The 23,601-nt window shown below is 48.4% G+C and overlaps 1 protein-coding gene across 9 annotated transcripts in view; it reads left to right on the top strand.

Moving 5' to 3' along the window:
- The window catches only part of C24H6orf89 (chromosome 24 C6orf89 homolog), a 32,347-nt gene that overhangs the window by 6,356 nt on the left and 2,390 nt on the right, over positions 1-23,601 (top strand). For 5 of the 9 annotated variants that reach the window (XM_086862234.1, XM_086862235.1, XM_086862236.1 and 2 more), the window contains 5 exons: positions 11,258-11,412; positions 11,729-11,850; positions 12,954-13,080; positions 13,751-13,874; positions 14,258-18,675. In XM_086862234.1, coding sequence (XP_086718360.1) covers positions 11,258-11,412; positions 11,729-11,850; positions 12,954-13,080; positions 13,751-13,874; positions 14,258-14,343 — 614 coding nt within the window. In that variant the 3' untranslated portion in view covers positions 14,344-18,675. Of the gene's footprint in view, positions 1-11,257; positions 11,413-11,728; positions 11,851-12,953; positions 13,081-13,750; positions 13,875-14,257; positions 18,676-18,928; positions 21,594-22,810; positions 23,016-23,601 lie in introns of those variants that run through there. The other 4 variants (XR_015279095.1, XR_015279097.1, XR_015279094.1 and 1 more) reach the window with 3 other exon arrangements.

The following is a 23,601-nucleotide window of genomic DNA, read 5'->3' as shown; positions in this document are numbered from 1 at the left end:
AACTTAAATATCAGCCACGCGAGTCACTCGGGCGTCTCCAGGGCACCATAAATGTGTTGCTGGCTTGGCATCATGCTTTTCTCTTTTCCTACCACTGTACTTAAAATAGCATCCTAAGTTCCAGCTTCACTGGGACTGAAGCATATTTTATCTCTAACTTGATAATTTTGTTCTTGCACATTCTCTTTTCCTTGCTTTTAACACTTTGGGTCTTTATTCCACATGAGTTCCCTTTCCTCTAGAAATCTTTGCACTTCTAAGAATCAGAACTGAGATAGCTCTGCTGGGAAAATGTCACCTTTCCTTTTTTCTTCTGAGTAGAGCAAAACCAGTTTCTCAAGCAAATCTTGGTATCTGTGAGCAAAGTGTAAAAACCTCAAGTTGTGGCCTGCTTTAAGGAAGAGGAGTTTTTGCCAAGTGGCATATTGGGAAAGGCCTGGGGGATTGAGTGCTGTCGTGTTTACGTGACATTAAGGGCAGTGTGTGTGTGTGTGAGGAAGTCAGATAAGGGTTCCCTGTGAGGTGATCCCATTACAGCAGAGCAACATCGTAGATTTTCCTAGAATGTCATAATAGAAATGGAAAAGTTTGGCTGTTTCTCATTCTTGTTAATCATTTCACTGACTTAGACTGGCAGGTGGGTGCAAGCCTGGGCTCTGCCTCTGCTGGAGCACAAAGACTGTCAGTGATGATAAAGCTGTGAATTATTTTGAGCAGGGATGTGGCACAATGTTGATGGTCTGGTGGCTCACTGTAAAAACAAACTCCTATAGCCTGCCCTTGTCAGATTTATATTTAGCTTGGGCACCTCATTGTGTTGGAGCTGTCTGTGTTGGCTCTGACCTTCCTGCCAGAGCTAAAAAGGGCTCCCTGAAATGCCAGCACCATTCTGCATTCTCTCCCTCCCTCTTTTCCATCGTGGGATTTCTGTTGATTCCAGTTTGTATGGGTGGCACTGGGTATGCCCCATTGTTCCTCTTCTTATACATTGGGATATCTCTGGGAGTGAAAAACAAAGGTGAGGAGATGGCTCTGATAAGCACTTGACATTAGAAGCCTGCTTATCTACTGCATTCCAGCTTTTCCACTTTTCCACGGATGAACACCCCCCTGCTCCTGTATTGAGATGGAATCCAGTGGGAATTTTAATGCTCATTTCACTTTTCACAACGGCACAGGACAAAGGGTAATGGACTAAATTTGAAGGAGGGGAGGTTGGATGTTAGGAGGAAATTCTTCCTGTGAGGCTAGGGAGGCCCTGGCACAGGTTGCCCAGAGAAGCTGTGGCTGCCCTATCCCTGGAAGCATTCCAGGCTGGGTTGGATAGGGCTAGGAGCAACCTGGGATAGTGGAAGGTGTCCCTGCCCATGGCAGGGGGTGAAGCAAGATGAATTTTAAGGTCCCTTCCAACCCAAACCAGTCTGGGATTCTATTTTATTTGTTCAGTCAGATTTTGTCAAGAAAGTTGACAGGTTCTTCTTTCAGATAGCACAGGGTCCCTTTGGACGAGAAGAGCCCAGGGATGTTCCTTGGCACAGCAAAAGGTTTGTAGGACAAGGGCTGCCTGAAACAATGAGCATCTCCTTGATAAATAAGAGCAGGAGCAGTTCTGACTACCTTTGGAAAAACCAGCTGAATGATGAGGAGATGGGCAAACATCCAGAGGAAGAGGGGAAAAGGGAAGGATGGATGGAGAGGAAGGATGCAGTGTTGTTATTTAAAAGCACATAAAATCTTTCATGCCTGTGTGAGTCCTGTAAGTCTTCAGAAGCGATGAGCAATAGGATGGGCAGCAATCCAGTTCTGGGGAAAAGAGGAGAGGGGGAGGCAGTTGCTGCTCTCTTTCCACAGAATTAGGTTGTGGTGGAAGCCACAGCATATCCCCATTAACAGATTGACTGGGGTTGGCTGGAGTGACTTTAATCCTGCCTCAGCAAAAGGAACTGGACAAGACTCTGGCTATTTGAAGGGAGAGTGCAGCACCCAGCCTGAACCTTGGCTGAGTTCCTGTGGGAATCCCTCATGTCCTGGCTTCCCAGCAGGCAGCTGTGGCCACCGACACTGTCCCCATGACACTGGTGTCACCATCACAGCTTGCTGCTGAAAGGACACTGGTGAAGCCATCCAGCAGGGATCTGGAAGGAGTTCCTTAGCTAGCAACTGAGTGCTCTCCCAAGCCCTTTCAGCCCTGCTTTGATTGTGTTGTAATTTTGGCCTTGTGGTATGCTGAAGGGAAGGGGTAAAGCTGCATCTTGTGTCTTGTTTGTTGATGAGAGTGTAAGTCCAGGAGGTCTTGCAGGCAGGTCTGGTGTTCTCTGATCATAGGATCCCACAATAGTTTGTGTTGGAAGGGACCTCTGCAAGTCACCCAGTTCAACCCCACTGCCAAGGCAGGGTCACCTGGAACAGGTGGGTTTGGAATGTGTACAGAGGGAGAGGAGACATGACCTCCCTGGGCAGCTGTTCCAGTGCTCTGCCACCCTCCATGAAAATAAGTTCTTTCTCATGTTGAGGTAGAAAATTTTGTATTTTAGTTTGTGGCCATTGCTCCTTGTCATCTTGCTGGGCACCATGGAAGAGTCTGGAACATCCTCTTGGCATCCCTTGGAGATGTTTATATGCATTAATGAGATAGAAGGGATGGTTGCACTGTGCCTGAGCAGCAGAGAAAACCACTAATGAAGGGACTCGACGTACAGACTCCTCTTCCTTTCCCTACGTAGGTCCTGAGAAGAAAATTTTGAGGGGGCTGAGGATGGAGCTTGGAGCTTTCTGTGCTTGGGCACCAGTTCAAAGCCAGCTGGGGCTGTTCCTGTTGAAAGCCACCTGTTGTCAGCTGGAGGCTGCTGTGGCCCACCGGCAGTGCTGGCCCACGTTGCCGTGGTGCGGACACGGCCCAGCCCGGCACGGGTGGTCTGGCTCCTTCCTCTGTGCCTGGGCAGGCAGGGGCAGCCTGGGCTGTGCTGTCCCTCCTGAGCTTTGGGGCAGCTTTCCTGTGTCCAGGGTTGAGGTTGGAGCCCGGTCTGCTGGGAGGTGTGGGCTGAGCAGCCCGGTTTGTGTTGCAGAACAAGGGCAGCTCAGTTGCTGGGTTTCCCCTGAGAGCCAAGAGCTCCAGTCAGATTGGTGGTGAGGCTTTGGGAGGTACAGAGGTGCAGGATGTGCTCCCTCCTCCCTCCTGCTTATGGTGACCTCCCCTCCATCCTTGTCCCTTCCACCCAAGAGCTGTGCTGTGGGTGACAAGGGCTGCCTGTCTATTAGTGGCTGTGGGTGGACCTTGGAGCAGCTGAGGTGAGGAGCAGGATCCACAAAACTCTCTTGAATTGTTTATAGGATTGAGTCCAAAGTAAATTTCCTTTTTGCCTGTCTCTGTGCTCTCTTTCTGCTGACTTTTTTTCCCCCCCCCGGATCAATTCCCATATTAAACCTTATGTTTCCATTCTTTGTTCCTTGATAGCTGACTCTTAGACCCTTGGGTCTGTGCCTCTCTTCCAGCTGTTTTCCCAGGGCAAGGTCCCTGTGGTTGGGGAAAAGGTCTGTGGAAATGTGGTTTGCATTTGCTCTTCCTGAGCTGGTGTTTATGCAGAGCCTGTGAAAGCCCTAGTGCTGGGTCATATTGGCTGCTCCGGGCCTGTGGCTCTTGGCACATCAGCCCTTCATTAATAACCCCAGAGAGGCAGTGGGCTCTCAGACCTCTGGGTCTGCCTGCTGTAAGGAACATGGTACATTGTGATGGCCACATGGGTTAACTCACAGCTATCTGATGCTATTCCAGGGAAAAAGTAGGACCTATGCATTCTGGATTCATTTCTCACACAGGCTGTGGATGGACAATTCCCTCTGTGTTCCAGTTCTCTGGTGCAGTATAGGGGTACAAGTGCTGCTGTCTCCCCTGCAAGCATTAGGAAGTAATATATGAGCTCTCTGCAGTAAAGCCAAATGAAGAGGGGTTTCCTGTTCTTTTAACAGAAATTTTAAATCCACACTGGTGGTCACTCTGCCTGATTTTTCTTCCCTTCACAACTGTGTCATCCCTACAGTCTTGTTAATATCTAAATACAATTTTTGATGTCAGCTGGTTGGTAACTGTTCCCTGCCAGCCATGCAGTGATGTGATGAGCAGAGCATTAAGCTGCTTTCACATTAACTTGTGTGTCTGCCCATAGTAAATTCAGTCCTTGTAGCTCAAAAGCTCAGCAGAGCAGGTCTGTCAGTGGGGAACAGGCTGTGGCCCAGTGTGACAATTTGCATGTTGTACTGGTAGCAGGGGTTGTAATGATCTCGAGGAAAATCCAGTTTTGCTTTTAATAATGACACTTGGTCCTGGGCACACTCATCCTACACAGCCCAGAATCAGCTGGGTCAGTAACTGCTTAGCACACCTGAAATCAGACAAAGCACACATGGACCTCAGTGCTGGAAAAGAGATCCTGTGCAGGTTGTCTCCAGCTTGGAGAAGAAGTGTTAAATACCCCTTTTTCCCTAGACCAGTAGGGCTAAAATCATGTTTACGGGTTTATATGTAATTATTGTAGAGAAAGGAGCCCAGCTGGAGGAACTGTGTTTAGCAACACCTTGTAAATGGCCTGTCACTGTGTTACTAAAGCCTGCTGGGTGCCAGAGCTGTTTGTGGGGACGGGTCACAGCAGGGTTACTGGGGGAGGACAGCAGCTGGTTACTGGGAGAGGGCAGCAGCCTCTGCCTCTTGGCTGGCCCACCTTGGGTTTAGCTGGAGGCTTGCCTTGGCACTTGGCCAGCTCCTGTCTCTTCTCTGATCTTAACCCTTTGTAGGCAAAACACTTTTCCCTATGCTTCTCTCGCTCAAGCCTTGGAGTGTTTTTGTCCTTGGCACAGCTCTGTGCAGAAGGAGAGCATCCAGTATGCCTGCCTTGCCCAGGCTGCTGCTTCTTGAGAGCATCATGGGCACCCAGGTGTTCATCCAGCCTTTCCCTGTGAGCTGAGCACCCAGGTGTTCATCCAGCCTTTCTCCATGGCTTTGCAGCCCATGCTCTGTCTGACACATGGGGCTCAGGGATTCCTGATTTCAGAGCATGGGCCTGCTCTGAAAGAAGGGTTGCACAATAAGTCTGCCTGGGAGGTAAGGCAGGATCTGATTTCTACTTGTTGCCTCTCCTCTTGCTCTCAAAGGATGTTACTTTTTTTTTCCTAAGCAAAGTTGAGTTGGTTTTTGCTCTTGTTTTTGTGCGTGTTCTGGTGCACGCGCTTTGGGGGCTAAAGTATTTGGAGGTGGTTGTGGGTCACAGCATGTGCAGGGCTCCCTCCCATCACTGCACAGCTGCCAAGTTTATCTGATCTTTTGTGTGTGTAAACAACCCTTTTATGATATAACCTGAGAGCAACCAGCAGGCATGTGTTGGCTTGTTCAAAGGGGAAAAAAAGGGCTGATTTTGCAGGGCAGGGTGGTGCCAAGCTGTTCATACTCTCTGTTACTTTGGCCTTCGTTCAGCCTTCGCTGTTTATTTGGGTTTTCTGGTAGTAAAGTAACCCCAAACCATTGTGGTGCTGTGGAACACGAAATACTCTGCCTTTTACTTCTGTGTTGTGAAGCCTTCAAATTGCTTGTTTGCTCATTTGCAGAGTGAAATCTTACGTTAGATTTGCTTTCCTGGGAAGAGCGTTTGCCATAGGTGGCCTCTCGCAGAGGCATTTAGCAGCCTGGCAGAGCCCTCTGTGCACTTGTGACACAGACATGTCAAACCTTTTACAGGCAGAGGCCACCATCAGGCAGGTGACAGCAGCTGGGAGGGATTTGTTTCCAAAGCTGTTCCTCTGAGGCAGATTGCTCATGCAGCACAAGCTGTCGCTGGGGCAGGTAACCAGAGGTGCAGCTGGAGTGGACTTTGGATGCTTTCCTGATAGCTTGGTCCCTGCCTTCCATTTTTGAGACTGGTAGGTGCAGATTCCTGGAAATAATGCTCTTTTGCCCCAGTGGACTGTGAATTCCTCTTGGGCTCAGCTCAGCAGACTTGATTTCACAATGTCTGGTTGGATCAAAATCATTTTTGTGCTTTGCTTGAGGTTGACTAATAATCCCTGGGCTGGTGGAGCAGCCGTTACCCATTAGTGAGATGAACAAGTAGTTCTTCAAGCTGTTGACTTCTACCCAGAACAACAATAAAGGGGTTCTTGATGGGTTTTTTTGGTAGCAGTTATTTTGTTCCTAGCTGTTCCTAAAAATGCTGTGAACCAAACTAGGAGGTACTTACTTCTCATGGCATAAATATATTCAGTATACCCAGAGGTACAGTAGAAGTTCAGTATGAGGGAGGGGTGAGGATTTCGTGCTGAACAGGGACACTTTTTGTAGTATATATTTAAAACCCCACTGTGATACAGTCCTTAATCAGGACTTGCAGGCTGTAATTAATAATAAATAATCCTTTTGCTTCCTGCCTGACTTACTTAAGAGCCCATCAGTTTAGCCTGACTTTGATAAGACATTATAAATGATCAAATCAATGTTTAGCCTAGTGAAGAATTTCAGCAAGATAGAGTTTGGGAAACATTGTTTGTGCAACAAAGTGCTCCAAATGCCTCTTCCAAACTGTGCCACCTGGTAACTACAGGGCTTGGAATTCCCACATCTGTAAAGTAAGAAGGATGGGATTTACCTCTGTCAGAGATTCTGATCATGAATCGATGCCTGAATTATTCCACAATCCCAGGTTGCTCCAAGCCCAGTCAAGCCTGACCTTGAATGCTTCCAGAGATTGGGCAGCCACAGCTTCTCTGGGCAACCTGGGCCTGGGCCTCCCCAGCCTCACAGGGAAGAATTTCTTTCCAATATCCCATTTCTCCCTGCCCTCTGGTAGTGGAAGCCATTCCCTCTCATCCTGACACTCCAGGTCTTGTCCCAGATCCCTCTCTGAGATCTCTTTTAGGCACTGGAAGGGACTTTAAGGTCTCCCCAGAACCTTTTCCTCTCCGGATGAGCAACCCCAGCTCTCCCAGCCTGGTTCCAGAGCAGAGGGGCTCCAGCCCTTGGTGCATTTCTGTGGTTTCCTTGCGACTCATTTCAGCAGCTCCACATCCTTCTTGTGCTGGGGTCCCAGAGTGGAGGCAGCTCTGCAGGTGGGGTCTCACCTGAGCGGGGCAGAATCCCCTTTTAACAAAACACCCAGGTTTCTACAGTGCACCTACAAGAAAGGACACAGAGAAATGTCTGGGGAATGTTCAGTGCACAGCCATTCTTGGGAGCCCTGAGCTCATCCAATGCTTGCTGAAGTTGCTTGAATATTCCTAGGATTGGCTCCGGTGAAGTAAGTGGTGGGTCTGGGCAATAGTCTCATCCTCAGAAAGAGGAATCTGGGGTTTGGAACCAGCCTTTGCAGGTTGTCAAGCTGCTCAGTACATCAGCCAGTCCTCTGGGGAGCTTCGTTTCAGTTGCAGTGGGTGATGGCAGCCATAGCCCCTATGGACACAACACCTGGGGGGGCTGTGAAGTCCTGAGGGGTCTTCCCTGGGAGCAGACTTCCCTGTGCAGACCTGGCTGGCACTTGCCTGGTGAAGATCACTTCAGCCTTGCAGCCCTGAGTGCTAGGGAGCAAACCAACTTGGTGGGGAGCCAGCAAACTGCCTCAGCACCTGCAGTGCTACAAGCAGAAGGGTTTGTGTTTTGAACACTTTGTTAGGGTCAGAAGCAGCCTTTGGCTCTGGATCCTGCAGGAACAAAAGTTTCCCCTGCTAGAGGCTTCCCTTGAACCTGCTGCACTGGCAGATTGATCCTGCACCCTCCATATGGTCCCTAAAAAGATCAGGGCTTGCTGAGATCCTGCTCTCAGATCCATGTGGGCAAGTTTCCATAAGTTAATTTGCTCTGCTGCAACGGGCAAAAGCAGGGCCAGGTCTCCTCAGGAACCCTGAGTTTACAATCTGATCATCCACACCCAGCATCTCTGGGGCTGTGCACACACACCCCTCTTTTATGCTGGGGGCAGCCAAAAATTTGGGAGATCCTCTGTGAAAACAGCCAAGAAGGGCGGGGTACTCATTTTAATTGGTGGTGACTTGAAAATTATTTTTCTGCATAGTGGAAAGTAGAGTCATAAACTCCTTGTAGCATTTATTAATCATAGATGTGTTTTAAGGGAAGATTGTTATCTCTCGGTCTGTGCTGTGTTAGCAGCTGAAAGTCCCAGCCCTGACTCTGCTAGGAGCTCTCCTGACACGGGGGAAAAGGCAGCTCTTGTTCTGGAGAAATAATAACACATAAAAGGAAATACTAGGTGGTTATGGCCGGTGGGGAGCTGAAGTTCTGTTGGACAAACTGAAGGCTGCCCCTCAAAAAGGGGTGAGAAAGCAGAAAGAAGCTGGCCACACTTGTGTCGTAATGAATAGTTGGATGTGTCACTGCTCCAGCTGCTCTCCTGCTCTCCAGCTCCGCAGGGGTAATTGCCCACGCCCAGCACTTCAGCGTGTTGGGAGTGGATGGGACCATGGTGTGAGGGTTGTGCTGGGATGAAAAGAGCATCTTCCATTCGCACCCCCAAGCAGCCGTGTGTGTGCACAGACAGCGCACTCGGCTTCCACCGGAACAGTCCCCAGGGTGTCTGGGCAGGCAGGGTGATAATGGAAAAGGAATGCAGGGAGGGTAAGGAGAGAAAATCAGCATCCTGGGTAAAACCCTGCCCCGGTCCCCAGTGGCAGTTGGCTTCTGTGTGCACCATCTCTCCTCCCGCCCTCCCTGGGAAGGGCAGGCGCTGCCTGTACTTGTCATGCCAGTCACACACATGCTGGTGCACAGACTAACACCCTCCACAATAAATCTAAAAGATTAATTACTAGAAAAAAAAAAAATCCCACAACCCCACTTGCAGCATTTGAAATGCTCTCAACCAGTGCTCTGCTCTGGTTATTCATGGGGAAAAGAAATCACCTCCTGAATCGAGCAATTGAGAATGCAAATATCCCAGCCTGGCTCAAAAGAGGAATCAAGCTCTGTACTGTCAAGCTGATTAGCATCCTGTTCCATGGGGTACTGCCCTGAGCCCAGAGGGAAGATTTGGGGACAACTGTGCTTAATGCTTAGGGATGAGGTTTCTGAGTTTTGCCCAGAGAGAAATTACAGTCTTGCCACGCCCCGTCTGATGACAGACCGTAGAGATGTTTTCTTGTTCTCTTCACAGCGACTGCCCTTTCTCTGGTGAGATCTTTCAGTCTTTTGTTTCCTGTCACTGACCAGCTGTTTTTTGTGAGTTGAGTTTTTTTGTTGTTGTAAAACTGAAGCTTTCTACAGGCAATGGAACAAAGATTTTCTTTTTTCTCTTGTGAGCAGGGAGGGAAAGTACATCGGAGCAGTTTCTCATGGGAGTGGGACTTCTGCTTGCAAGAAGGATTTTATACTTTATTTTGCCTTTTTTCCCCCTTTCCCTGAAAGCGGTGTAGATGTGTCTTCCAGAAAGACTAGGAATTATATCCTGATCCCTTTCAGTCCATATCCCAGCAGTAGGGTGGGAAATGCAGCATTTGGGAGTTGGAAATAGTCAGCAAGAACGAAGCAAAATGAATCCCGGTCTGCTCCTTGTTGTGATGTCCCAATGAACGTAAATCCTCTGTAACATTCCTCTTGACCCGTTGCAGATGTCAGAGGGGAAAATAAAACAAGAGCTCTCCTATGAAGTGCACGAGTGTGAATGTGACTGGAAGTTGCAGTGACAGGCAGGTTTTGTGTGGTCTTTTTTTCCCCCAAAAAGCTGCTGTGCATCCTTGTATCCCAACTTGAATTTTCAGCCAGACTTCACTCTTCTTTCTCCCTTTGCCATCCCCTCCGTTTCCTGAGTTGCCTGCAGCAATGTCCAGGAGACTTTGGAGCTGTTTTGACATGTGCTGGCAGGGTGGGCCTGTTGGTGAGGATATTTCACGTGAGATGTTTCCTGACCCACCCTGACAGATCAGGCTTGGGATGGGTTTGCTGCCACTGCCTAAGTTAAGCCTCCCCCACTGGATTAAGGCTGAAGCACCAGAGCTGTCACTGCCATAAAATCTGTATTTGAAGTGGAATTTCCATTAAGCTCTCCCATTTCTCACAACCTACTGCTGTATCTCCAAATATAAAATTTGTGTTGGTGGCATTTAGACTGGGTATCAAAGAAGGGTTCTTCCCCCAGAGGGTGCTGGCACTGCCCAGGCTCCCCAGGGAATGGGCACGGTTCTGAGGCTGCCAGAGCTCCAGGAGAGTTTGGACACCGCTCTCAGGCACAGAGTGGGAGTTTGGGATGTCTCTGTGCAGGGCCAGGAGTTGGAATTTGATCTTTGTGTGGTTCTGTGATTCTGTAAATTAGAGCCACACCCTTTCAGTGTGGTGGCTGCTCTGCATATCCTTTAGCATAGAAATGCATGGGGTGTTCAGGATTGTCCTGCTCATTCCCTGCTGCAACAAGTCCCTTCTCTTAATGATTCCGTTTTTTTGGGAGAGCTCTTAAGTTAGAGGAGGGAGGCTGGATATAGGCATCAAGTTGTGTTTTCATATAAAAATTGAATTTTTGAAGATGTAAACATATGCAGCGTTCATTGAAGGCCAGTTCAGCTCATTGTGGTTTAACAATAATTTTTGGAATTTAAAATGAATGTAGCTGTGGTGCAGGGTTGTTCATGCTGGGAATCTTCTCCCCAGTTCATCTTCAAGTCAATGCATGGGATAAATGAAAACAGCAGCAGCATGTCTTGGTGAAATCTGACATTTGGCCAGCATTTTCTGCACATCAGAGACTGGGCAACAATTACCTGGGACAAAGTATTTCTAAATGAACACATTGGTGAAGGGGAGGGTGATGATTTTAGGTATGTCCTAGCAGGGTTCATGACACCAATGCTAACCATGTGGGAGTTACTCTTTCCAACCTGGATCTTTTTTTGTTTACTGGGTGTTATCTCCTTGATAACACTTTTGGGTTGCTCTTTTGCTTATGGACTTGTTTCTGTTTAATTACACTAAATGTGATGGTTGCCATCCTTCTGTTGCTCGTGGAGAGGTAGCTGAGCCTGTGTGTCTCATGTACAGGGAAGTGGAATTTCCATAAGCTCTCCCATTGCTCACAACCTTTAGCTGTATCTCCAAAATGTGCTGGAAACATTTCCTTCAGTTCCCTGCCTGGCAAAGCTGCTTTTTGAGTTACAGTCATCAGAAACTATAAGAAATCTCAGTCTTTCCTGTTAGGGATAATGAGTTTATCATTGAATTTGTCTCCTTTTAATTTCATTTTTGGTCTTACTAAACAGGTTTCCCTTGTTTCTTCCCCAGAATGCCAGGACTGGTGGGCAGCAGGTTGCAGACAGAACACTTCCGCACTTCCCACAAACTGCACAGTCTGTTCTGCTGTGAAAAGCCTTCAGATAGTGACAGACTTCAGAGAGCTATCAGAAAAGCTCCAGAGGCATCAGCCTTTTCTAATCAAGGTAATGCAGGGATTTGTGAGGCTCAGTGATGAGTCCAAACTCTTGAACAGCATGAGCCCAAAAACCCCGCCCAGTATTTTCACCCATGAACTCAAACTGCTCATTCAGGACATGTATCTAAGAAGACATTTTACCCCAGTGTAGAAATGAGGGAGGAGAGAGCTCCCTGCATTGTTCCTCTGACTAATGATCATTGTATTTGGACACTTAGCAATCCACATGGTTATTGCTCTTGAATGTTTTCTAGTGGGAGGGTAATGGAAGCAGGGAGCAACCCTGGGGGCACAGCATTTATCTTTGTTTCATGTTCTTTAAGACAGGGCAGCATCTCTCCTATGAAGAACTGAAGCATTTTCAGTCCCAGGATCCAGAACTGGCAGAGGTTATAATAGAAGAAAATTCAGCTGAATTATGGAGCTGTCCATTTTTCTTTCCCTGGTGAGTCAGACAAAACGGACACATCCTTTCTGCAGGGGTGCTCAGGCTCTGCCTGTGTGAACCACCAGTGGTTCCAAGTTGCAGTTTAACTGGAGGGAAGGCATACAGGAGTATACAGGGCTACAGGCTGCTTCTGCTTGCTTGCACTGATTTGTTTTGAGGACAAGACTTCTGCACTAAAAATGGAGGGTTGTGGCTTGGTCTCCAAGTATTGCTTCCCTTATAAGATAAAATTATCCTTATAAGATAAATTCCCTTATATTATTAAAATTCCCTTATAAGATAAAATCTCAGGGACTGCCTGGTCCTGTTCTTCAGGCTGTAAATCATCTGGGCTGTGATCTGATCACATAAGGCAACTCGTTCACTTTTCTATCACCTCTGCTCAGTGGAAATCCTCCACCACTGGTGCTGACTGAGAAGAGATGCCGTGACTTCTGCAAACACTGAGAAGTAATGAAAAGTCAAAGAATCCTGCAATATGTGTTTAGTCTTGTGCAGAAAATATGGCCAACTCTAATCCTGCCACTGTTAACTAAAAGCTCTTTGCTAAAGCCTTTAGTGTGAACAACTCAGAGCTCTCTAAGGTCTCACAGCAAGCAATGGTAGAGAGATGGTCAGGGTACAGAAGAATTAATCATGTCAGTCCCCCAGAGAGGGATGTAAAAATAACAAGCCCCACCTGGCCTTTTCTAGTTACATTTCCTGGTTTAGAGAATAGCTTTGGATCCCCCTAGCCTTGCCATGTGGGTTCAGTTATGGTTGTGTATGATGCCATGATGCCACCTCTCTGCACCTTTTGTAATTAATGGATCTGGTCAATGACTTGGATCGTTTTAAGGGGAGAGGATAATGAAGTTCAGGTATCCATCAGGATCTGTTTGTTCCTTCTTTACATGGTCCTGGTGCAGGAGCCCTGATGAAGGTGGGAAGGAGCACAGGTTTAGAGACTGAGGTTGAATTTTGCTCCTGGCTCCCAGGGCTAGTTTGTCATGCTGTTTATCAAGCATGAATGTTTGGCAAGAATTTTATCTGGAAAGTAGCTTTTAAATGCAAACATTATCATTGTATGATGATTCTTTAATATGGGCTGGTTTGTTTAGGAACAAGTCTGTGAATAAATCTCGGATTCTGCAGGATTTTTTCTCCGCTTCCTCTTTGCTGTCCTTCCCCAAGACAGTGTCCCTGGAGAGCTGCTTCCTCATCCGCCATCCAGATTTGGGGAATAAGGTGAGAAATTAATTCCAGAGACATTCTCTTCCTGTCTGTGAGTTGTCTCCCAGCAGCTCTGAGTTTTTGTGGGATTTGCAGGGTATTTTTAGCTGATATAGTCCTGAAAAGGAGCATTTGGTATTGTATCAGCTCTGTCCATCTGTGTGTGAAGTGGCATCTCAAGATTGTTGTGTCTAATTTGGGACAGGAGATACCCTGTGCCCATCTCCCTTGGCGGCTGGAGATGTCACAGAAACAAAGGACTTTAAAGATCATCTTGTTCCAGCACCCCTTGCCTGCTCCATTCATGTGTCTGGCCTTGCTATAGCTGGGTGAGGTGCTTTTGTGCACAGTTGGGCAGAATTCCTTTAAGAGTTGCATTTTAGGAGCTGTTCCTGGCAGTGAGTCTTACTCATTCTGAAACACTTCAGGCTTCTGGCCTGATCTCCTCCTCTGTTTTCCTGAGTTTTGGGGATGTGCAAGCCCTGCCTTGCCTTGGAGGGGAGGAGAACCCTTGCATGTAGCTGACCTCAGCTAAGATTCAGTGATCCGCTGGTAACTGGGGCAGCAGCAAATGTGTTGTTTGCTCTGTCTCACCTGCCTGCAGGGCAGTGACTTGTCCCTGCTTTGGGCAGACAGAGCCAAGGAAAGCTGACCAGGCTTTTGAAATCCTCTCCTCCCATCCTAGAGCTACAGCCTGCACAGTCTCTTCGCTGTTGGGAGTGGGCAGCTTACCCTGACTGTTGCACCTCTGGACATGTGCAGAGGACACTGTGAGATGTTCAAGGTGGAGCTGGAAGCTGGAGATTTGGGTGAGTACCAGAGCTGTGGCATGCAGGGACTGGGAGAGCCCTTGGAATCAGGAGACTGCTTCCAGCTGGGTCTTTTCAGTCTGATACCTGAGATGGTGGTTTGTGCCATTGCCACCTCCAGACTGGTGTGTGCCTGCTTGCCACAGCACAGGGAGTGATCCTTCTGGACTGGGAGTTTGTGGCCTGGAACACCAACACTGGGATACCAGGGGTGCTCAAAGCTTGAGCAGTGTGGATAAACAATGGGTATTAGAAAGCCAGTGCCCACTGAGGGAAGTGTCCTTGCAAAGAGCTCCAGCATGACCACATCCCTTCTTGGGAAATGGGAGCGCTCGTTAAGGATGGATTCATCTAACACAGCCTCTCCATTGCCTCTTCCCAAGGTTATGCCAGCGCAGATCACTGGACAATGAGCTTCATGGCCAGAGGGACACAGCCAGTGGTGATTTGTGATGGAGCTGCCAGCTAAAGATGGTGGGGTGGGAAAACAGAGCTGTTCCCAGGACAAGAAGACTTTCAGCTTTGAAGCCAAGGCAACGTCTTGAGAGGAGCGAGCCAGGGCAACTGGGGCAGGCAGCTTTGCCACCCTGCATGTTTACAGTGTTTAAAAGTGACTATTTTCCTGACCCTTGAGGTAATCCTTTGCCTTTCCTCAAATGCATTTTGGGAGAAGCTCAAGCTATTTATGACCCTCCCTGTCCCCTCAGGTAAGCCCTGGGTTTGCAGCAAAGGGTTTTTTTCCAGGAGCAGCAGATGGATTTCTCAGGATGAGATTCACCTTGTGTTCTTTATGGATTATGGCACTTCTGAAACTTCCTGGGGGGTTTGGGAGTGGATGGGGTGTGTGACATTTCTGTGTACATTCCTCCTGAGGAGGAAGCTTTGAGCCTGTGTAGTCAGGCCAGTTCTATAAAGGGAAGGAATTGGTGATGCATCCCACTCTCCCTCAGTTCCGCAGGTGTGTGAGCCCTGCAGAGCTGATCTTGGCTCCTGCTCCCAGGCTGGGGAAAGCCTTGAGCCTGAGGGCAGAAACTCTCACCCACTTCATCCTTCTAGTACCAAAAGAATCCCTTCAGGCCTCTCTGTATTGTGGTCACCCTTCTGCAGCTCTCTGTCAGCAAGTTGTGAGTGAGTCAAATGGTAATTGTGTTTTTCTTCACCTCTGCTTCCTTTCCTGCAAAAACACCAACAAACACGTGTTAGTGGTGCTGGCAGTGCAGGAGTTCTTGATGGAGCTGGGAGAGAGCAGCTCTGTCCAACTTTCACCTCAGACACCAAGGGCTGCACAGCCATTCTCAGCTGCTCCTTGTTTTTGGAGGCACTGCCTGTGTTCCCAGCCCATGGTACCTCTGGGAGCACCTGAAACCTCCCTTTTCCCTGGCATATTTTTGTATTGACTCCTTCCAGACCTGGAACTCTGTCTTGAGAATGAACGTTGGTTTTTCCTGGGTCCTTTCCAAGCTGCCTTTGCTTGTTTCCTGCTGCTGGAGCAGTGCTGTCTCCAGTGCCCTGAGAGAGGCTCGGGTTCGGTGTTTGCAGGCTGCGGATGCTCCAGTCCCTTCCAAGTCTGATCCTTTGGGTCTGATCCCACTGCTGAAGATCATTTACAGATGTGTCAGGCTGAACTCATAGGCCAGGGCTGGAGTTCAGGACATACTCTCACACTTGTTAATATGGAGTTGGGAGGGGTTTTGGTCGACAGTGAGTTAACTCTGTTCTCAGGAGCAAGAGCCTTTTTCTCTGTAAATATTTTAGGTACATGTAAAATGACAGATTGGAAAATGTCTGTCCAGCCTTTGTTTTTGAGGAGAATGGGAGCAAACATTGTGCTAATCTGATTAGGAGCTGACAAAAGCTGCCAAGTGGGATGACCACTGGCTCCTGTACAAGAAAAAGGCAGAGGACAGTTCCTGCTCCAAAGAATTTAGTCTGAGGCCTTGACACTACAATCATTTCTATGCATAACCCTTGTTTTTCTCCTGTCAAAACAGCGAGAGCAAGCCCAGCACCTGTGTTGGTCTGTGCATGGCCCTCGGTGCTGGACACACACCAGATCTAGTAGAACCAAAGGGGGAGAGTCTGGCTCTCTCAGGATAGAAAAGGACTAATATAATTTGTTGCAAAGTATTAAAGGGAATTGGACTAATAAAACTTCCATTAGTATTCTCACTGCTTGGAGTGTATTTCACACTCATGACACTACATTCAATCCTGTACATGCCAAGACACACACACACACACCACCCCTCTCCCTCCTCTTAAAGCCTGGGTCTTACTTAATGGAAATTTGGGAGTTTGGTGATGGCAGAATTAGGGCCTCATTAGTGACTGTTGCTATTTACACTTTGGCAGCTTCTCAAATCAAATTCAAAGGCTGACAAGGTTACTTCACCTCTTACTGGTTTTGTATCTGACCCATTTTTGTAAAGCATTGGCTCAAAGCTGCTGCTGGAGCCGTTCTTGCTGAGATTGCGGCGGTTCAGTGACACTGTCACTGCTAAGTGTCCTTGACTGTAACTTGTAAAAGAGCTGCGGAGACAATTCCCAAGTGTCTGTGAAATGCCTGGATTTTGAGAGTCACACTTAAGCTATTGTGGCTGTCTGGCTCTTTGGAGAAGAAGCAGAGAAAATGGATCTATTTACAGTTGCTGTTTGGACTGGGGGGAGGAGGGGGAGGAAGGGGCAGGTTTGTGCCTGTTTAGCAGAAGTGCTCTCACTAGTGCTTCTCCCTTCCTCGAAGAGTTGCAGCTGGTTGGACAGGAGCTGGTGAGTCTGGCCTGTGTGCAGAGCAGCCTTCCAAGTGCACTTTATGGGCTCTGCATAAGTTTCCAGCTCTGTCTCAGCGATACATTGCATATGTCCCAGCCTCGCTCCCTTCGGAGTTTACATCATTTGTTTTTAAGCTCTCCGGTATATTTTCTCTTCCTCTTCCAAAAGCTGTAAGGAATTAGCTGCTAAACTAAAACAGGAGGGCAGTTCTCCTGCTGATAAAGAGCCGATTTTGGCCGAAGTGCAGAGCTCCAGTCTGCAGCACAGCTTCCAGAGCAGCTCCTGTCTCCAGCTGCCAGAGGAGTGGTGCTCACACCTTCCACATGCCAGGGCAGGTGAGGAGCCGCGGTGGGAAATCTGGAGGTGAGGCCACAATGGCAAAACTGGGATGGCAAAAGGGAGGATTTAATACCTTTACTGCAATTAAGCCCTGGTCATCTTCCACATCCAGAGCTCCAGCTTCACAGAGTCCCTGGAAAGGCTGCAGGACTTCCCTAGAGAAGGGGTCCTAGGGGCCTGCTGAGGTGGAACTGGGGGGAACAGGGCTGTTCCTGCAGCTACTGAGGTTTCACAGCCGTGATCAGATGTCATGGAGGGGGTGTCCCACTGTAGTCTCCCTCACCTCAACTTCCCTTTTGCACGCTCTGTGCTGGTTTGGACAATCTCCCACTCCCACTCTGCCCAGTTCACAGGGGTTCCCAGTCAGCACATTTTAAAATCCCTTTGTGTGCTTCAGAGCTCATTGCCTGTGAGCTGGGAGATTGATTCCTCCTCTCCCCACAACCCAAGGCTGTAAAGCTGCTCTGAAATCACACCAGAAATCGGTACTACCCACGAGCTCAGTGGGCAGAGGTGAGGAGAGGTCACCTCTGCACTTGCCAGGCTGGAAGGACGGGCTGTCCTGGTCAGCTGGGCAGGAGGATCGTGGTTTAAAGCTGCTCCCCAAAGCAGGGGTCACTGACCAGTGCTGTCAGTCAGTCCTGAACTCAGGGTAACTGAAAGGAGGAGAAAGGATTATTATGATTTACTTCAGTACCAGGAAATCAGTGGCCCCCAAGGGAGCCAAGCTGGCAGTTTCTATTGATTCTTTCTTTTGCTTTCTTTGTTCCTTTTCATTTTTTTCCCTGCCCACTGTTATTGCACACATTGATTCCCCCGAGGGGTCTCTTTGCAAGGCTCTGGAGAGCTTTGAGTCAGATTTCCCGTGAGTCTCCAGACCTCAGTTTCTCCCACCAGACCTGTTTTTGCAGTGTTCTGGAGAAGCTGGTTTAACTGGGCTGGATCAAAGCACCTCCCTGCCCTCGTGGCCTCCTGCAGCAGCAGCAGGAGGTGATGGGGAGCAGGGGAGCATCCCATGGTAGAGATGTGAGCTCTGTAAACACCAGTGTCTCAGAAGAGGGTATCCTTCTGCCTTGAAACCCTCTTGTTCCCTCCCTCCAGGAGGGAAGTTTCCACACACCCCAATCCCAGGTAGATGTTCAGCCCTGTGGCCCACAAGAGAACTGAGCATTTCCTGGGATGAGGCCATTTTGGTGGGTACACAGAGCTTTTGCTTTCTGCAAACCAAACTTTGTCCTCTTGGTAAATTTTATAGGTAGAACTCGATACCCTCCTCTTCAGGAACCTCCTCCTTGTAAAGGGCAGATTTAGTGTCCTGCTGAGTTAGACAAGGGAGATGCTGGATTTCCCTTTGCTTTGGAGATTCAAATGGCAGGTGAATTATTTTTAGCATTATCTCCTTGTCTTGGGGAGGGGAGCCACATTCTAAAGGCTCAGAGGTGCTGGGTAAAGCTATATATGCATAAAGACTGTTTCAATGCTGAACACTAAATTCAGTGATGGATTAAAAAAAAAAAAGAATGTGAATATGCACTTAATGCAGAATTTTATGGATGGTCCTAATTTAATATATTGCAAACTTTGTAAATACTTGGGAAAAGCCTGTAAAGTGTGTAAATAAATGAGATTTGTATGTAAGAAGAATAAAAAATTTTTAATTTTTGCAATTAAATACAAGTGTTAATGACCCTTTTCCCATTTCCTGATTTTTATTTTCATGTTGCATGTCAGCTATTGTGGGGTTATTTAACCTTTTTTAGGTCACTTTTTCTAAAAGAAATGTAATTTTAAATGAAAAGTCAGAAACACTTTTGTTAGAAAAATGTCATAAAGAAACATTTTGTGAAAAAGGAGCAGTTTGGGAAATGTTCTGTGGATTTTAGCCCAGTTCTCTGAACAAAATTGATGCAACAGCTTTGCCTATCCCTCCTTTCTTTTCTTCCCAGTAACAATCTCCATCTTCCCATCACAATTCAGTTGATTTTAGCCAAACTTTGAAGCGTGGAAGGTGATAAACTCTTCCAGAGCTCATAAATCCGGGCGAGTAGGGAGAAGAGAGAGATCCTGTTACTCCCACAGCAGTGCAGGAGCCTTGTCAGACAGCGGCCAGCCCCACTGGAGACCCTCGAGACGTGAGTCAGTAGCAACCCAGGCTTGGTCCCTCCTGTGCTGCAGAGTGGGGCCTCTGGAGCCAGCAGAGCCTGTCAGGTGTCGGTGTGTGGCTCCTGTCCCCGGGGTGTGGGGATGGGCTGTTCCTTGAGCCAGCAGAAGGAAAGCTGCATTCCACATATCCTGTCCCCACAGAACTGATGGTTTGGTTATTCCAGCCAGCCCTGAGGGCAGCCACAGACTCTCAGCTCCCCTGTTCGAGGCAGTTTCAGCTCTGTACCCTGTTCTTCCTCTCCTGCTCCCCCTTCTCCTGATGGTTGAGGGAAGAGGCATCAACCCTCTGCTTTCCCCTGATCCCAGCAGGCTGGGGGAGCCCAGGGGCTGCTCCTCAGCTGCCAAATGCTGTCCCCCCAACACAGACATGGGGCTGGCTGAGGTGGGCTCTGACTGTCTCGGGAGTTGCTGTGCTGCAAACTGCTCTCAGCAATTGCATCTTGCTGCCTTTGTTTCTAACGCAGCTGCAATTCCAGGGATAGAGTTCTCTGTGAAAACAGGGCTTTGTCAATTGTTATAGGGTGTGGATGACACTGGTGGGTATTTACTACAGGGCACCTGTGAGGAGCAGGAAGTTGATGAGGTTTTCTATGGGCAGCTGGAAGTAGCCTCATGGTCACAGGTCCTGGTTCTCCTGGGCAACTTCAACCATCCTGATATTTGTTGGAGAGACAACACAGCCCACCACAGGTGGAAATCCAGGAAGTTCCTGCAGATCATTGAAAATAACTTTTTGATACAAGTGGTGGAGGAGTCCAGGAGGAGAGGTGTGTTTCTGGACCTTAGGAGGGGCTGGTTGAAGATGGGAAGGTTGAGGAAAGCCTTGCCTTTCACCATGTTATGGTGAAACTCGATCCTGTATGGGGAAGCAAAGCAGTAGCAGGGCTAGAACCCTGGTTTTCCAGAGAGCCAGTTCAACCTTTCCAAAGACCTACTCAGACGAATCCCATGGAACAGGACTCTAGAAGGGAAGGGGGCCCAAGAAAGCTGGCCAGTATTCAAGCATCCAAATTCAAGACCTGTGTACCTCCATGATCCAGAAATCAAGCAAAGGGGGCAGGAGGCCTGCATGGAAGAGCAGGTCTAGCAATTCTCAAATGGAAGAAAAATTTATGGGATGTTGAAAAGGGGACAGGCACATGAGAGATCTATAGGAACATGTTCAAGATATGCAAGGATGCAACAAGGAAGGCCACAGTCCACCTGGAATTGAGTCTGGCAAAGGATATCAAGAACAAGAGCTTCTCCAAATACATCCGCAGCAAAAGGGAGAACAGGGAACGTGTGGGGCTGCTGCTGAATCCAGTGGGTGTCCTGGGCACAGAAGACACAGAGGAGGTGAAATTACTCAACACATTCTTTGCCTCAGTCTTTACTGCTGAGAGCAGCAATCAGGAATCCCAGACACTGGAAGTAAGAGATGAAGGAGGGAGAAAGGAAAACTTCCCCTTGGTTACAGAAAGTTGAGAGAGATCAGCCAGGCAGGCTTAATACCCATTAATCCATGGTGGGATGCACCCAGAGCTGCTGAGGGAGCTGGCAGAGGTTGTTGCTTTAGCCACTCTCCATCATCTTTAAAAAACCCTGAAGAATGAGACAGGTGCCCAGTCACTGCAGAAAATGGTAACTCCTGTTTTCACAAAAGGCAAGAAAGATGATCTGGGAAACTCCCAGCCAGTCAGCCTCACCTTCAACCCTGGAAAGGTGATGGAACAGCTCATTCAGAAGATCATCACCAAGCATCTGAAAGTAAAAGAAGTTATGGGGAGTGGTCAGCATGGATTCACCAAGAGGAAATCCTGCTTGGCCAATCTGATGCCTTCTATGATGGCACAGCAGGATGGGGTGAGAGGAGAGCAGTGGGTGGTGTCTACCTTAACTTTAACAAGGTTTTTGACACTGTCCCATAGCATCCCCATGGATAAACTCAGGAAATGTGAGTGGATGGATTCTAAGATTTTGAGAAAAAGGACAGGAGGTAGAAGAGGGGACCCATAACTGAGGGCTCAGGAGATGGCTGACGTTTGGAGGAACAGGTTTGGATGAAGAATGCCAGTCCAGGGGTTAGGATTCAGGCATGGGGAGTGACCATGCATGTTTGTTGGCACCAGCCCCAGGGCAGCCTCTCCATCAAGGCCAGTATGTGACACGGGTGTGTCTCATGGGGCTCCAAAACTCTTAATAAATACATTTCCTCCCCAATCTTCAAGCTGTTGGGTGTTCCTGGCTCTTGGGAGGTGCTTTAAATCTGACTGCCAGAGCCGTGGGCTGCTGAGAGCAGAAGCTGCCTGCACGATGCTGAGCTCGGGTCTTCCTCCCGTTCTCCTGGTGCTCTCAGTGCTGGAGCTGAGCTGGTCCCTGAGTGATGAAGAAAAGAAGATCATCTTGGATGAGCATAATAGATATCGCTCCCAGGTCTCTCCTCCTGCCAAGGCTATGATGAAGATGGTAAGTGGCTTTTATTACAGAGGAATATTGGGTGTTTGTATGGTCCAAGGCGTGATCTTAATGCAAGGAGGGATCAGGGTGTTCCTTAGTGGAGGAAGAGCAATTCTCGTGTAGGGTTACAAGTCGGTGTCAATGGAGGGGTTCCCCAAACTGCCTCTAAAGAGAAGAGTTTCCTTCACCTCTGGAATTTGATCATTTTCTGCAAGTTCCTAAGTGTGCTGTGAGTCCCCTGATGCTCTTCATGAGAGTGATGCAGCTCTCACTCACGTGAGTGCCTGCTGGAGCTCCCTGTGGTGGCAGGAAGGGCAGGTGAGGCACTGCCATGAGCAGGTGCTGTGATGTGGAGACTTTGCCAAGAGCTGGTGGGGGAATGCTGCTGTGTGGGACATCACACAGCACTCTGTATTTGCATCAACTTCAAACATGTTGGTCAAGTCTGTCAGTTATTTGGGCTTGTCATACTCCTCACCTTGCCTTGTGCAGAGCTGCCTTGAACATGAGGGATCCCCTGTTTTGCTTGAGGAAATGAAGTCAGGTCCCACATCACATGTGGCTGCAATGAGAGCAAAACCGAGCTCTAGAACTGGTGCTTTTTGTCTTGTTCAGACTCTTGATTTGATTAAAAGTTGGCTATCAAATTTTATCTTTCACCACATGTGATTTTTCCTCACTGTTTACAAATCATGGGGAGGAGAAGGACTGCTGTTTATCCTGGAAAGTTGGAGCCCTTTCCTCCTTGGGTAACAGTGTGCTTGTAGGACACCTCCCCAAAGTTGCCCAGGCTGAGTAAAGCCTTTGTGGGCTGGTAAATGGTAAAAAACAAACAAAAAAAGCTAAAAGTTAAATTCAGAGAGAGGAGGTCTAACCAGTGACCGCAGACTCAAAGGGGACAGACCCAGAACCCTCAGCACTGTGATAGTTTCTCCACGCTGGGTTGAGGATGCTCCATGATGGTGTTATATGAGCTCCAGGAGAGGTTGTGAGGGTCGTGCTGGTGCCCTGACCTTCTCCTGTCTGACCCATAAACCAAGGTTTAGTTTGTGTTGGGACTGATCATGGAAATCCCCTGTCCTGAGGACTGTGTTAGGGAGGGTTTTCAATTTTCCTCTTGGATGGGGAAACTGTGGCCAGACAGTGCAGGGGTCCTTGGTAAGTGCCTTGTTTGTGTTGGAGAGCCCAGTGTCCCTCTCTGTGTGCTGACACCGAGCTCCTTTCAGACCTGGGACACAGACCTGGAGATCTGTGCATGCAGAGAAGTGCATCTGGGGCCAGAATGGAGGCCCAGGAAGGGAGAACCTCTTTGCTATGGCCCCAAGCCTGGACGTGAAATTTGCCGTCGAAGAATGGAACAGGGAGAAGAAATTCTACAACTTGACAACATCCACGTGTGTCCCTGGGCAGAAATGTGACAGCTACACCCAGGTACCAGCTGCTGGGGTGGAGGGGCTGTTGGGACAGGAGCTGTACCAGTGCCCCAGCTCCTCCCAAAATCCTTGCAGAAGGACAGGGAACCAGGTGAGATTCATGATTACAGAGTAGGACCTGCTGTCATCCATGAGCAGCCTTTTGGAGAAGACCGTTTTTGAGACAAGCTCTGCAACCCTTTTTTTGGCTGCTCAGCAGAGCTCAGTGCCAGCTTGTCTTGGGTAGAAGGATGAGGTCTGAGTGTTTCTTCACAGTTTGGGTGAGAGCAAGGAGGAGAAGAGATGGTGATGGTAAGTGCATGGATGGATGGATGGATGGATGGATCCAGGACCAAAGCAGAGCTGGTGATGCTCTGCCTGGGTAGACTGTATGGTAGGAAACCTGTGGCACAGGAATATATGACCTTGGGAAGGTGGTTCAGACAGGGACAAGGAGGAAGATCCTGAATGCCAAAGCAACATGAGGATGTGGGATCTGGGGTACACACTGGGAGATGAAGAAGATACTGGAGCAGCCTTTAAGGTCAGGGGAGAGCATGCCTTCAGCCATCACCTCACCTTCAACCATGGTCTCTGCCTTAGGT

Source organism: Cyanistes caeruleus, chromosome 24 (genome assembly GCF_971803275.1).
Source record: "Cyanistes caeruleus chromosome 24, bCyaCae1.hap1.1, whole genome shotgun sequence".
NCBI classification, from domain to species: Eukaryota; Metazoa; Chordata; class Aves; order Passeriformes; family Paridae; genus Cyanistes; species Cyanistes caeruleus.
This window is presented reverse-complemented; position numbering and strand designations above follow the sequence as displayed.